The 14,050-nt window shown below is 37.6% G+C and overlaps 1 protein-coding gene across 4 annotated transcripts in view; it reads right to left on the bottom strand.

Moving 5' to 3' along the window:
- Positions 1–4,418: 4,418 nt before the first annotated feature.
- Positions 4,419–14,050, bottom strand: part of LOC135216147 (synaptic vesicular amine transporter-like) — a 31,779-nt gene continuing 22,147 nt past the window's right edge. For all 4 annotated transcript variants that reach the window (XM_064251242.1, XM_064251241.1, XM_064251240.1 and 1 more), the window contains exons 8-12: positions 10,724–10,870; positions 9,500–9,643; positions 8,050–8,233; positions 7,169–7,305; positions 4,419–6,524 (exon numbers count right to left, since the gene is read on the bottom strand). In XM_064251242.1, coding sequence (XP_064107312.1) covers positions 6,408–6,524; positions 7,169–7,305; positions 8,050–8,233; positions 9,500–9,643; positions 10,724–10,870 — 729 coding nt within the window. In that variant the 3' untranslated portion in view covers positions 4,419–6,407. The remainder of the gene's footprint in view (positions 6,525–7,168; positions 7,306–8,049; positions 8,234–9,499; positions 9,644–10,723; positions 10,871–14,050) is intronic.

A 14,050-nucleotide genomic window follows, 5' to 3' on the forward strand; every position in this document is an offset into this window, starting at 1 on the left:
TTGTAATTCAAGCTTCCAAAGAATGTTTAAACCTCCCATCGCAGACTCCACACTACAGCAGTAACTGATCTTGATGCTGAGCCAGTGAGAGAGAGAGAGAGAGAGAGAGAGAGAGAGAGAGAGAAAGAGAGAGAGACGCGAACCCGTCATATCTGGGTGCAGATGAATATCTTCAGTATGCCAGCAAAGTGCATCCAAACATTAAACTAATACCTAGTAATCCAATGACGATCAATTCTGTTTAAATATAAAGAAATTGTGCGCTCTTTGATGGCCTCAGGAGTCATATATCTGTTTAACTGGCCCTAGATGTGACCTGGGGAAGTACGCGGTCTCCACTCGTAGGTTGTTGAAGGTGAGATTAAAGTCTCATCGTGGCGTTAAATTATAATTACCAATCCCCGAATCTTCATGCATAAGAGACCACGGGGGGAAATGCAAATAAAATGTCAATTACAATTTTGAAATAATAGGCAAAGCTCCGAAAAAGCACCAACTGTCAATGCTAGTACTTAGAATATCTTTTTATTAAACAACTAGTTCCCCAATTAAAGACTCAGTCCACATCAACGCTTCTATACCTCTTAAATAACTAGTTCCCAAATTAAATACTCAGTCCACATCAACGTCTCTGTACCTCTGGTGAGTTTATGTTGGTACTAACAAAACTGGCTATGAGTGTCACTCAGCACTAAACGATAACCATTGTTCCTTTATATTATGTTCTTTTTATACTTTTATGTAAAAACTTTTTTTCTCGTTTTTTAAATCTGAGTCTGTTTTTAGTCCTGTTGTCTTTTTTAATTATAACTATGAAAATGGGACACATTGTCCTGAAAAGTCAGCGTAATAAAGACTATGAAGTACATTAAAAGGAAATAAAGGAATTCTCCTTCTCGCCCAACCTCGATACTATGCATACTTAAATGTGTCGTGCCTTTTTCTATTGCTCACCTTCCCAACCTGTGCTGCTTTGTAGTAGTGCGTATGTTGTGACTTGAAATTTAGCAAGACTTTGGTCTAGGGCTCTAGGCGCAGAGCCAAAGGACGCTCCGATTGTGACGAAGGCATGACGGTTTTTATGGACAGGTTTCGTTAGCCTAATGCATGTCAAACACACTGGTAGCGCCAATGGAACTGGTGCAGGCAGGCACGGGATTGTTCCCTCCGCTCTATCCTTTACACAAAGCTCTGTACTGGAAACAATTCATGTGAAATCAAGGTCTCCTGCACGTATGAAGTAAAGTTACAAAACGTAAGGTGAAATATACTGAATTATTTTGAAAGATCCCCTGAAATGAATTTACAAATTACTTTTAATTGTAATCAGTAGGCTCGTAGGCAAATCAAGGGAACTATTTATATCCCCCCCTGGGATGTATTTGAAAAACATTGGTGGCCTGATGACGTTAGTCAAATCCTGCTTTATTACTGGCTGACAGATTCCGCCTTACAAGGTAGCACCCAATCACAGTTCTCCGTGCGGTGGGTGCACTGTAGGCTAATATTACATAAGGTTCTTTGCAGCGTGCCTTCAGCCCTTGCTGCAACCACTTTCGTTCTTTTTACTGTTCCTCCTTTCATATTCTCTTTCTTTGTCTTACTTCCCACCCTCTCCTAACACTTGATTCATAGTGCAACTGCTTTGAGGTTTTCATCCTGTTACACCTGCTATACCTTTTACTGTCAATTTCCATTTCAGCGTGAATGACTTCAGAGGCCCCATAGTAGGTATTTTGCCTTATTTTTTCTTATAGTTGAAATATACATATACGAATTAGTGTTCCTCGTACGTCAGGAAATTTTCTGGTTACGGTAGGGAAATAAGACAGGCAAAACACTAAATGTAATTTCAGTCGGAATTCTGAGTCTAACAAGACAACAGGAACAGCTGAACATTCTCGTAAGATTGTCTAATGCCAAGTTAGTCCATCAAAGATGGACAAACCTGGATACCGTAAAACTGGGTAAGACAAAATGGCAAGAGAGTTTGTACTACTACTGGTAGGGAAATACTTCTTTTGGTGAACAAGACGTAAATGCTGCTCAATGTCGCAAAGTAAAAAAGAACGAAATTGTCATTAAAAACAGTGACTCGAACAAAGAAGTGCCTGCCTATCTGTTTGTTTGTATGGAGTTTTTTTTTACATTGTTTGGAACCAGTGGTTTTTCAGCAACGGGACCAACGGCTTTACGTGACTTCCGAACTACGTCGAGAGTAAACTTCTATCACCAGAAATACACATCTCTGACCGCTCAATGGAACGCCCGAGGATTGAACTCGAGGCCAAAGAGGTGGCACGCCAACACCATACCGACCACGCTACTGAGGCACTCCAAATAAAATGATGATATCAGTGTTGTTGGAGACAATATTTTATAAAAAGGAGTGCAATAAAAAGGGGCAATTATTAATTAAGATTATTTAGTATGTGTTTGAGGAAGTTATGTAATTTTATTGCATGTATATTCGTCTAAATAATAATGTTCTCCATGGAAGTTCATTGCTCCCACCTCCTGATGGGAGAAGGCTATTATAAAAAATAAAAAAAACTTTACGAAAAAGAACCCTTTTAGTGTAGCCTACTACTACTACTACTACTACTATTATTATTATTATATTATTATTATTATTATTATTATTATTAAAAAGGCACTTTAAATGGATCACAACTCACAAAGCAAGCTTACAATATATGAAATCCATATACACGAAAATGAGAAGACAGAAATCAGAGAATAATAAATAAATACAGATAAAGCCACTGGTAAATAAACACAACCATATTTAAACAGCAATAGAAGTAAATAAAAAATGTTCATTTCTACACGCAACTAACAGTTACTTATTGAACTTGAAATCATTCTGGGGGGGGGGGGGGGGGGGGGGGGGTGGGGGGGGGGGGGGGGGTTAGCGGAAATACGAATCAAGCTGTAAGAAAAAGAATATTCGATTTATGATGAATTAACTACGAGTTTTTATTTTTTTTACCAGGGGATAAAATTGATGAATTCATTATGAGTTTTTTCCCCAGGAGATAAAATGAACTGGTGACAGTTATTTTATACACTTTATTTCTTCAAACATGTAGTAGGAAAGTCATCAGAAATTAGCATTGGTTACATAATACTATTTACCTTGAGAGATAACTCTGAACATTTTAGGAACATTAATTATTCATTAGGGAATACACGGTGCTACTTTGGCTAGTTATCCACGCGTCACCTAAAATGAGGTGCTATAGTAGATTTACATCAACCATGCATCTGATGTCTAGGCCAGTCCCTTACAACGCTCCTGATTGGCTGTTGACAAGCCAATCACAGGGCTGGAAACCCTCAGTCTCTCGAGAGAGTTCACATAGGCAGGATGTATGTTCCACCTCTCCTCAGGGATACTTTTGAAAGACGTAGAGGGGGTGAAACATACATTCTGCCTATGTGAACTCTCTCGAGAGACTGAGGGTTTCCAGCCCCGTGATTGGCTTATCAACAGCCAATCAGGAGCGTGGTAAGGGACTGGCCTAGAGATCAGATGCACGGTTGATGTGAATCTACTATAGTACTAAACATGGCGGAAGCTCCTATGGGGCGCCGTGTTTAGTACTACTATAGACTGTGGTCGACAAATTATATTAATAAATAAATAAATAAATAAACGGTATCTTCGTACGGCCGTCTACTTTACATTTACGATACGGTTTTTAGTACTAGCACCTCGGAGTAGATAAGAAGCCAGAGTAGCACCGAATATACTCAACTCCAGCCTCAATTGCTATATTCTCTTACAAAACTAGGAAGTAGATTAATACTCCTGCGTGTGTGTAAGTGCATTTTTCGTAAATTCACACTTGCATACGTATAGGAAGACTTCCTAACGGAAGCTGCTTCTGTTAGGCGAAACGGCTAAGTATGTATGTAGTATGTATTTGTGTATGAATATATATATACACACACACATTAACCTCGAGATAGTAGACGTTACTCTCTGATCTTTTATCAGGGGACTGGTATTTAAGCCTTGTATATATTTGTAGAGTAGTTATGACTGAGTAGTCTTCTGGCATCCAGTAATATGCTTTTAGAGTTGTAGCAGTGTTGCCAGAAATTCTGAAATTGTTCCACATTAATCTGTTTCCAGATTCCAGGACCACAGAAGGAAGAGGAAACCTACAGAGAACTCTAGTATATTCACATCACCCGTGCATCTGATGTCTAGGCCAGTCCCTTACGACGCTTTTGATAGGCTGATGATAAGCCGATAACAGGGCTGGAAACTCTCAGTCTCTCTCGAGAGAGTTCACATAGGCAGGATGTATGTTCACCTCTCATGGAGGATACATCTTTCAAAATTATACCTCAGGAGAGGTGGAACATATCTCCTGCCTATATGAACTTTCGAGAGAGACTGAGAGCTTCCAGCCCAGTGATTGGTTTATCAACAGCCAATCAGGAGCGCCGTAAGGGACGGGCCTAGGCATCAGATGCACGGGTGATGTGAATCTACTATCGTACGTCCCTACTACATTTGATGTAGGAACATTCCTCACAATGACTGAATCAGTTCGAGAAACTATAAATTGCAGTGTGGCCCTTAAGTGTATGATTACAGGGGCTCTGCATTAACACCGCACCACTCAGATTGAGAGCCACTTTTGATGAAATTGAAATCCCTCTGAACTGTGTCCAAAGTAAGGTAATTGTCAGTCTACTTGTTGCCCTCCATGCACCAGTTAGCTGACTATTGCCAGGGACAGTATAGCATTTCTGAAAACTACAACTGCATATGATTTCCATCATAATCTTCTTACTTAATTATCGTAAAGTCTTTCACAATTTTGAAGGGTTTATTCGTGTTCACATAAATCACTGGTATACACTTCTATTACACCGATTATACATAGCTAGTAATTATGTGGTAAGTATTGGAAAAAGTCCTGGTAATTGTGTCATCTTACCCCACATGATCACTCTTACTCACAATACACATGCTACAAAGAGATAAAAAAAGTCTATTATATATTCCAGATACATTTGTTAACATGAACGATTATGTTTATAATTGCACAATGAGGCATTTTCTCCACTAGCATCACAAGTCTTCTCTTCTCCCGTCAATTCAATGAATATCCTTCTCATTCTCCGAGTTCTTCATTCCTTTGACACACGTAAAGAAATGAGATGAATTTACAGACACCTCACTGTATTTCACTTAAAACTAAGTTATGATAACTGTGTGAATAACATACACTCAACAAGAGAAATGTAAATCACATTAAGTATCCAGTAAAAGATAAGCATGAACAACAGTCATATCCATTTAGGAACATTAATATTTGTACAACATAGTTAATAGTGTTCGCGAAGTTCACAAAGACGTTCTTTGCGTTTTGGAATGGGATAATGGGATTATTATTATCATCAATTCACACTACAGATGTGGGACTTTGGACCTCACGGTTCGCAGGGATGGGGTCTGGAGTCCAGGCAAATTCCAGACACTAAGCACCAAAATCCAAGTTCTGCTTTCCAGGATGCATAAAAAACACAGCAATGTTATTTCATTTTGATATGATGTCAGCAATAATCTCCTGGTCAGTCAGTTCTAGTCACACCCTTCAGAAAGTAAATGCACCAATGATTTGTTCGGAGAGCTGACACTTATGCAACAATGAAATACACTTTTGCTTTCATCATTAATTTCACTTCCAATTTTCCACTTCGAACTTAATATTAAACCTTTAACCAACATTAAGATTCATCAACATTCTCCTTTTTGGAGATACAAATTATTCAAGTAATTTCCATTTAGGATACGTTGATTGTTAACACTTCAGTATGTACTTTGGATTGACCAGATGAAAAGCATTATTTGCATCCAAAATAAGAAAATAACGTTGAATTTTTTCGAAAATATTTTATGATTTCAGTATCCAATCTATTCTCGGCACAGCAGACACTTGTATTTCGCAAAAAATGCCGCACAGCCTAAAATAAAAATGCAGATCTAACCCTGTCATCGCAATTAGGTGCCATAATTTGCAGTGTTTTGCCAGATCCCGTCCTCGTACATCCACTAGTTATTCTTCGTCACTCTCTTCACCGCTGAAATCTAAGTGTTGATAGCCCAAGGACATGTTTCTCATTTTGAGTCATCCTTACTTTCTTGCAGGGTATCCGGAAAGGTCCTCCCTATTTTGTCATTCATTTTTGCATAAGAGTACACTTGAGAAGAAACCTGAAAGCTGTTTCATCTCTTGAAAGCATTAGACTGCAAATTAACTTTTAGAATAGGGTTTCACAGACAAGCACAGCTGGCAAATTTCAAAGACAGGACTATGAAATTCTTGGTGAAGTTTTCAATCCTCTTCTTTTGCTGCCAACAGATCTGTAGCCTCGGGCTGTTCTTAGTCATCTTCTTCATGGAAAAGTTGCTGATACCTAAGAGACGCCTCCCGTGGCTGAACACTGGCAGTAGTGTGGCTAGTGTAGTCATTAGGATCAGGGGCTGCCATCAGAATAGCCTGAAATGAAGCAAATTGGCAACAATCTATGAGCCCTTTACAGTAACTGGGTTAGCGTGGAAGGACTGGCTTTACTCACAAGGGAGACAGGGCGACAGACTATTTATTTTGAACGTAAGGTTAATTTTTTGACTATCTTTACCTTACTTGAAATTGCTTATGGAATTTCTTTTACTTTGTTGTCAAGTCAGTGACATCTGGATACAAACTAAGGCAAGCTAAATGAGAATATGTAAACAGAATAAAACATGATCATAACCTTTTTGATACTGTAAACGTGAATGGTGTTGCCAGGTACTTTTTATATGACAACTCAGTAACCATTTCGAAGCTTTACCTTAAAAGATGTTGTAATAAAATTTAGGCAAACTAACTCGATGACAGAAACCTTTACCAATCTCTGCAGAGGCACTTAAAAGGATTATCCATCTAAAACTTAAGTTTGTAGAAATAAATATGCACTTCAGGAGCAGAATTTTCATTATCAATTTATTAAAGAACTTACTGAAAAAGAAAGGGACATCTGTAAACTGATACACGGAACTGTAGGCCTAATACATGCATCTTACCCCAGACAAACATCAGGTAGAGAACTGGCAGTAGACCACATGAAGCAACTTAACTAAGGTTTTGAAAATGCATACCTGAGATTCTGAGGGATCGTGGTTAAACGTTGTGAGTATAAAGAGAAGAGGACAGTAGCAGAGATTGAGGATGGCTACTCCCCTCATGAGCCATGGGAAACCAATCTGCCGAACAACTGCTCCTCCCACTAATGGACCTGAAATGTTGAAGTATTCCTGTTGATTCCGTCAACTTTTTCATGAGGAAATTTGGTTCTGATGTTCTTTTCTAATTTAATGGAAAATACTTCATTAAGTTAAGAGAGATATATTAACGCAAGCTTTCATCAGAATCTGCAATACAGTATTTGCAAAACTGAACAAAGCAAAGTTACCGAGGGTTTCATTACACTCTGCCATATTTGATATAATACAGTATTTACAAAACTGAAGTAAACAAAGAACAAAGTAACCAATATTTGATATAATATAATATTTACAAAACTGAACTAAACAAAGAACAAAGTAACCAATATTTGATGCATATACAGTATTTACAAAATTGAACTAAACAAAGAACAAAGTGACCAATATTTGGTGCAATACAGTATTTACAAAATTCAACTAAACAAAGAACAAAGTAACCAAGAGTTTCATCAGAATCTGTAACAATTGAAAACTTGAACAAAGCAAAGTTACCAAGGGTTTCATTACACACTGTAATATTTGATGTAAAATAGCATTTACAAAACTGAACTAAAAAAGAACAAAGTAACCAAGGGTTTCATCAGAATCTGTAATAATTGAAAACTTGAACAGAACAAAGTTACGAAGGGTTTCATTACACACTGTAATATTTGATGTAAAATAGAATTTACAAAACTGAACTAAACAAAGAACAAAGTAACCAAGGGTTTCATCAGAATCTGTAACAATTGAAAACGTGAACAAGCCAAAGTTACCAAAGCCATAAGCCAGGGCCACAGCTGCCTGGGCAATGGAATAAACAGCCCCATAGGCGGCTACATGGCGGGCATCCACTATGGCAGCCAATAGGGGCATCATGGCAGCATCGACGGTTCCAACGCCCATGCCAAGGAAGAAGTGGGGGCCTGCAAGGGCCAACATTGACCTTGCCTCAGGTACCTGGTATTCACAAGAGACAGAATTTGTAAATGAAGCAAAGATTTGCAAAAAAAATCTATTCTTTATGAGCAGTTTTATCAGAATGTCAGGAGATACAGTACTTCTTACTGTCAGATTTGATTAAAATATTTATTTCATGCTTCTATTTCATATCTCTAGTTCTGCAAGAGATGCAAACTCGACCTCTTTATATGAATATAAGTAAAGTAACTTTTATGAGATACCTGTATGTAGAGTTGACATGATGGCAAATATTTTTTTTAAAATGAAGTAATTTTTCAATCACGAAAAATACTGTTGTTATATTTGATAGAAATTTAGGTGTTCAGACGAGAAATCATAAGCCTTCAGTCAATTAGCTTTAGGAATTGGTTGTTTTGAAGATTAATGAGTGTTTTTATGTGCCCCTTTATATTACCCTTTCTTTAAAGGGATAAATGAAAGATAATTGTAATTTAATCTCGAAGAAAGAGAGAAACCTGCTTATTTTAGAGGGTAAAATAAAGCCAAGAGAAAAAAAGAAGTCATCACTGAAATCAAAGAGGGGAAAACTGCTACTTTCAACACAATACAACTCAAAAGGTGGTTACTTTGGGATTATGTATGACCAAGCGAGACGAAAAAGGTTTACCATCATCCGCTAAGTGGGAAAAGTAACAAGGATTACCATGTATAAAAGAAAGAGAAGCAATCTCCAAGATCTTTAGATGCAAGTCTATAGTAATTGACCAGGACAAAAGCGTTAGATTCAACTTTATGAGAAACAAATGAAAACCACGAAAAAAAGAAGAAAAAAAAGGAATTTGATGCTCAAAAGACACCTAAGGACGAGGCAAAGCTGAAATATATAGTTGATGAACAAGAAGTTTGATGCCTAATACATTTCAGTTTTAGACCACTTTGGAGATCCAATTATGTTAGTAATGGAAAGTTTCATAGTCCACGTTACATCTAGAGTAAACAAACGGCTAGCTTTTCGTAAAGATAACTTAGTTAATGCTCAAAATATAGACAGCTACGGATGAAGCAAAGCTTAAATATAAAAAACAAGTTTGATGCCTAATACAAATTAGTTTTAGACGCACTTTGGTGTGTTAGCAATGAAAAGTTTCAACTAGTCCAAGCTACATTTAACTTGAGCAAACGGCTAGCTTTTCATAAAGATAACTTTGAACATGCCAAGTGATCATCCATAAGGCTATCCCCATGGGAATCGTAGTCAGTGGTCATTCAGGCTATTTTAAACGGCACTTTGCTGTAACCTACTGTTGCCGAAGCAAATGCCACCATCATCATAGCTATAAGTGCAGCTCTCCAGCGGCCAATTCTGTAGGACGAACCGGCAGTACAGCTTGTCCCCACCAGATACCCAATGCTGTCAGGGATGAAGACTGTTCCAAGCTGCCATTTCTGAAAAGAAAGAAAAAGAAAGAGTAACTATACTCTGTTTTTTTTTTTCCATCTGTCCACCCGCCTGTGGTGTTTGCGTATGGTAACACTGCATCCCGGGCTTTAGATAGTTACGCTGTGTAAGTTTTAGGTAAATAAAAGGATATCTGGGTGTACATTTGCAAGTGAAAAGTGTTTTAATAATTTACTGAATGCGAATTACACCGTTAATATTCGAAATAGGATATTATCTAAAGCCCGGGACGCAGTGTTACCATGCGCAAACACCACAGGCGGATGGACAAATGGAAAAAAACAGAGTATAGTTCGTTCTGCTGAGTCTCTTTTACCAGAAAACTAAACTAAACTCGGATTACTCAAGAGGATATTGTGTTGAAGTAATGAATATAGCTACTTTTCCTTTGTTAGGAATATCTTATTGCATTCAGAAGACAAAGCAAGTTATTCAAATGCTCCTGAGGCCTTTGGTACAAAGCATGAAAGCATTGTTTAAATATCATTGATGAAATGTGTACTTGGTGTGAGATATTTTCGAAACAATGCACTCTGAAAAAGAGACCAAGTGGAGTGTGATATGTTTGTGCGTAAATGATTTATTATTCAAACTGGCTCTAGTATTCAAAGTTTCTCGTTTCTAAAATTTCTCCAACAGCGAAGTAGAAGATGTAATGTTTTCACCCGTGGCTTTTGATGCTTCATAAAACGCTACATATAAATGTTGTCGCGTATTTCTGCTTAGGGCAAAGGATGTTATATAATTTGGCAGATATGCACTTCGCAAATCACTCCTGCTTCGTAAACAATGGTGCTGAAAAGGTATGGAATTTAAACTGACTATATATTTTAACGTTCAGATAAAAAAAAAAGGGGGGGTGGGGCGAGACTTGAGAAATGTCACTGAAACGAAAGGATGATAACAATAGCCTATTTCAGCATTACCTAAAGACCTAAAATAAGACAGAATATCAATCATCATTTTCATGAAGATGCTTGTCATAAAACACAATAGGTTTTAACTCCATTCAACAACTACTACTACTGAAAGCTCCAGGATGTGCTTAAAGACACACGGCCTCTTACCTGGGGATGTAGGGTGTCAGTGAGCCAGATTGGAAGGCAGGGTTCTAACATTGCCATGGCTAAGGTGGAGACCATCACAGCGCCAGCAGTGATCAAGATGAAAGGATCTCTGATCAAACCGCTCAAAGGTGTTGCCACGATCAGACGCTGTAGGGACAGAGCAGAAAGAAAGTCTGTGAGTATCTTATTCAGAGATGGTGGTTCATACTCATGAGGTTGTAGGGAGCAGAAAGAAAGTATGTGAGTAGCTTATTCAGAGACAGTGACTCATACTCATGAGGTTGGCATTCTTAGTTATAGGGGGCAGAAAGAAAGTATGTGAGTACCTTATTCAGAGACAGTGACTCATACTCATGAGGTTGGTATTAAGGAGCAGAAAGTATGCGAGTACCTTATTTAAAGATAGTGGTTTATACTCATGAGGTTGACGATCTTACTATGAGATTCAGGGTCTCTGTAACACGGTTTTTTGGACTTTGTTCCTTGTCAAAGCATCGGAAGTAGCTGAAAGTTGACATATGTATATTTTACAACCACACACAAATTTTGTCAGCATTATCAATAACCTAAACCCGATAGTTTTAATTTTTATAGAGTAAAAATGATCAAGCCGATGTCATGGCCAGTGATTACGAGCCAAGAGTCGAAAAACATTCATTACGTAAGCAAAGTAAACAAACACCTTTTGACGAAATGTTGCCCAGCCCATCCACTAGACAGAGACTCATTCTCCTTGTTCCATCGGCTCTGAAACCCGAAGACTTTATGAATGGCGGAACGATACATAGATGTGGGTGGGGTATTAGTGCTAACGTAGTAATACAACTGTAGCAGTAGTGCCGCAACAGTATAGCAGTAATATACATGAATTAAACGTTTAGGCCAACTGCTGGGATCCTTGAGGATCATTTAGCACTTCTTACAACTACTCGAGAAATTAGTTTTTATAGCCAGAAGTTAAATTTTCTAATCCAACGATGCCCATGGTAGCCTTCAGTGTTATCCTGAGTTATAACGAGGCGAAAGTCGGTGGAGCCTCATGAAGTCATCATCCTGACGATAATTATTGGTGAAGGTTTAAAGCCAATATACGGTACCGGCTATTTTTTTTTTTTTTTCAGTAAATAGGTAGATAACCAATAAATAAAAATTGCTTGTCTTTGGATATAGCAGTTATCAAATCAAGCTTGTCTACTTTGTTTTTGAAAATTACCAACTATTCCCTACATCTTGTCAATCTGATTGTGACCTATAAAGTAGACTGTAATTTCTTAGGAAACCTATTTTGGGAGTTAGACTATTAATCGAAGTGTTTTTGTATTTATTAACATATTTTGTTGGTTTGTTCATTATGACAATTATCAGTGGAAAGGATTCAGAGTTCATAAAGGTGTACTGCTTTGCTTGTATTTAAATTTTGTATGTCATTGTTGCCAGAGGTTTAGCCTTCGTTACGTATAGCCAATCATCCATCGAGAAAGAGGGAAGAAATGCTGTCATAAGTTACGTAACGAGTGCATTCGAAACCTTTTCTCTGAGTAAGTTAGCCCGTCTTCAAAAAAAGTCCCTTTTGCATTATAAGTACCAAATTTATTCAACCTACGTAATCCAGAATACAGTCAAAATTTATGTGTAGATCTAATATGTATTCTGAAAAAGCGTTATATTTATGAAATGCATAGATAAAAAGTTATTGCGAAAAAACCGTGTTACAGAGGCCCTGAATCTCATAGTAGTTTATCGTAATACAGCGTTTTATAGGCCATAAGTACAGCTATGATATAAAAGATATCATGGGTCCTCACATGGCAATACATCCGAATAACCACAACTTTTTCACATACGAATCCTGATGCAAACATTTGTGTTTTATCTAAATCTAACTTAACTATAAAAAATGTATTTAATGACCAGCTGTGGCTATTCAAAGAGGTCATCTTAAGCAAAATTATTCATAATATAATCTATAGTAACTGGCTGTAGCTGCCTTTCAGCCCTTCAGTATTTATTCCAACAAGTGCAACTTATGATTAAACGTCACTTGTTACTCTATGCATTTATAATTTTGGTCGCTTCAAGGAATGTAGAAACAAATATAATCAAAACAGATTTCACATTCAGAATTTTGGAACTGCGTGTACTTAGGAAAGCGCATTCTTTTTCACCACATTTTTTAAAACTTCTCCTATTTTCAAATGAGGTCTTCCTATATACACACAATTGAAATTCCGTCCTAAAAATAAGTATCTGGGCTTTGTCGGCCCACTGACCTTTCACCCTCGCCGTGTTTTCTAGGAACTAGAGTGACCTGCTTTGACGCTAGAAAATTTGCTGACGACCCAAAAATAAGTCGATCTAACGACGATCTCTACTTGTAAATATATACGAACTAGAATAAATAACGGTAAAATAAGAGATGATTGAGAGGACAACTCCAGACTGTAGGGATGTTACGTACTGTGCCTAACCTCAGACCAGGGCATCTTTTTATTGTACACTTATACAAGGGACAGGAGTGAGAGAGACTGGCCCATAGATGATTGGAAAACACCAAGTGGACAGGGATGAGAGAGAGACTGACCATTAGATGATTGGAAAACGGCAAGTGGACAGGAGAGAGAGAGAGAGAGAGAGAGAGAGAGAGAGAGAGAGAGAGAGAGAGAGATGATTGGAAAACAACAAGTGGACAGGGGTGAGAGACCCTGACCCATACTGACCCATAGATGACTGGAAAACAGCAAGTGAAACTTGTCGACTATTACATAAAAAAAAAATCTATGGGCATATTATTCTTTGCTATCTACCTTGCACAAACAATAGTATCAGTATGGGGGACGAGGGACAAGCTGTATGAAGTAAACTAAAAAAAATGCATCATATTGACAGGTTGGTAGAGACCATAAGTCCACTGTTGGTACGCATCCGGTTTTATCAATAAACCAACCACCATCCTTTAATATTTTGTCTATAGTAATTAAACGGACGTTTTAATTTAAACTTACTTCTCCCATATGAAAATGTATGTGGGGACCAGCTATGCCCACTACCTAATGATGCATACTATAAGTAAGGAATATATATAACATACTACAGAGCTCACGTAAATTACTCTTGAGATAATTTGAAGGAGACTTCAAAAGAGCTCACATAAATTCTTAAAATAATTTGAAGGAGACTTCAAAAGAGCTCACAAAAATTATTCATAAGATAATTTGAAGGAGAATTCAAAAGAGCTCACATAAATTATTCATAAGATAATTTGAAGGAGACTTCAAAGAGCTCACAAAAATTATTCTTAAGATAATTTGAAGGAGAATTCAAGAGCTC

Source organism: Macrobrachium nipponense, chromosome 6 (assembly GCF_015104395.2).
Source record: "Macrobrachium nipponense isolate FS-2020 chromosome 6, ASM1510439v2, whole genome shotgun sequence".
NCBI classification, from domain to species: Eukaryota; Metazoa; Arthropoda; class Malacostraca; order Decapoda; family Palaemonidae; genus Macrobrachium; species Macrobrachium nipponense.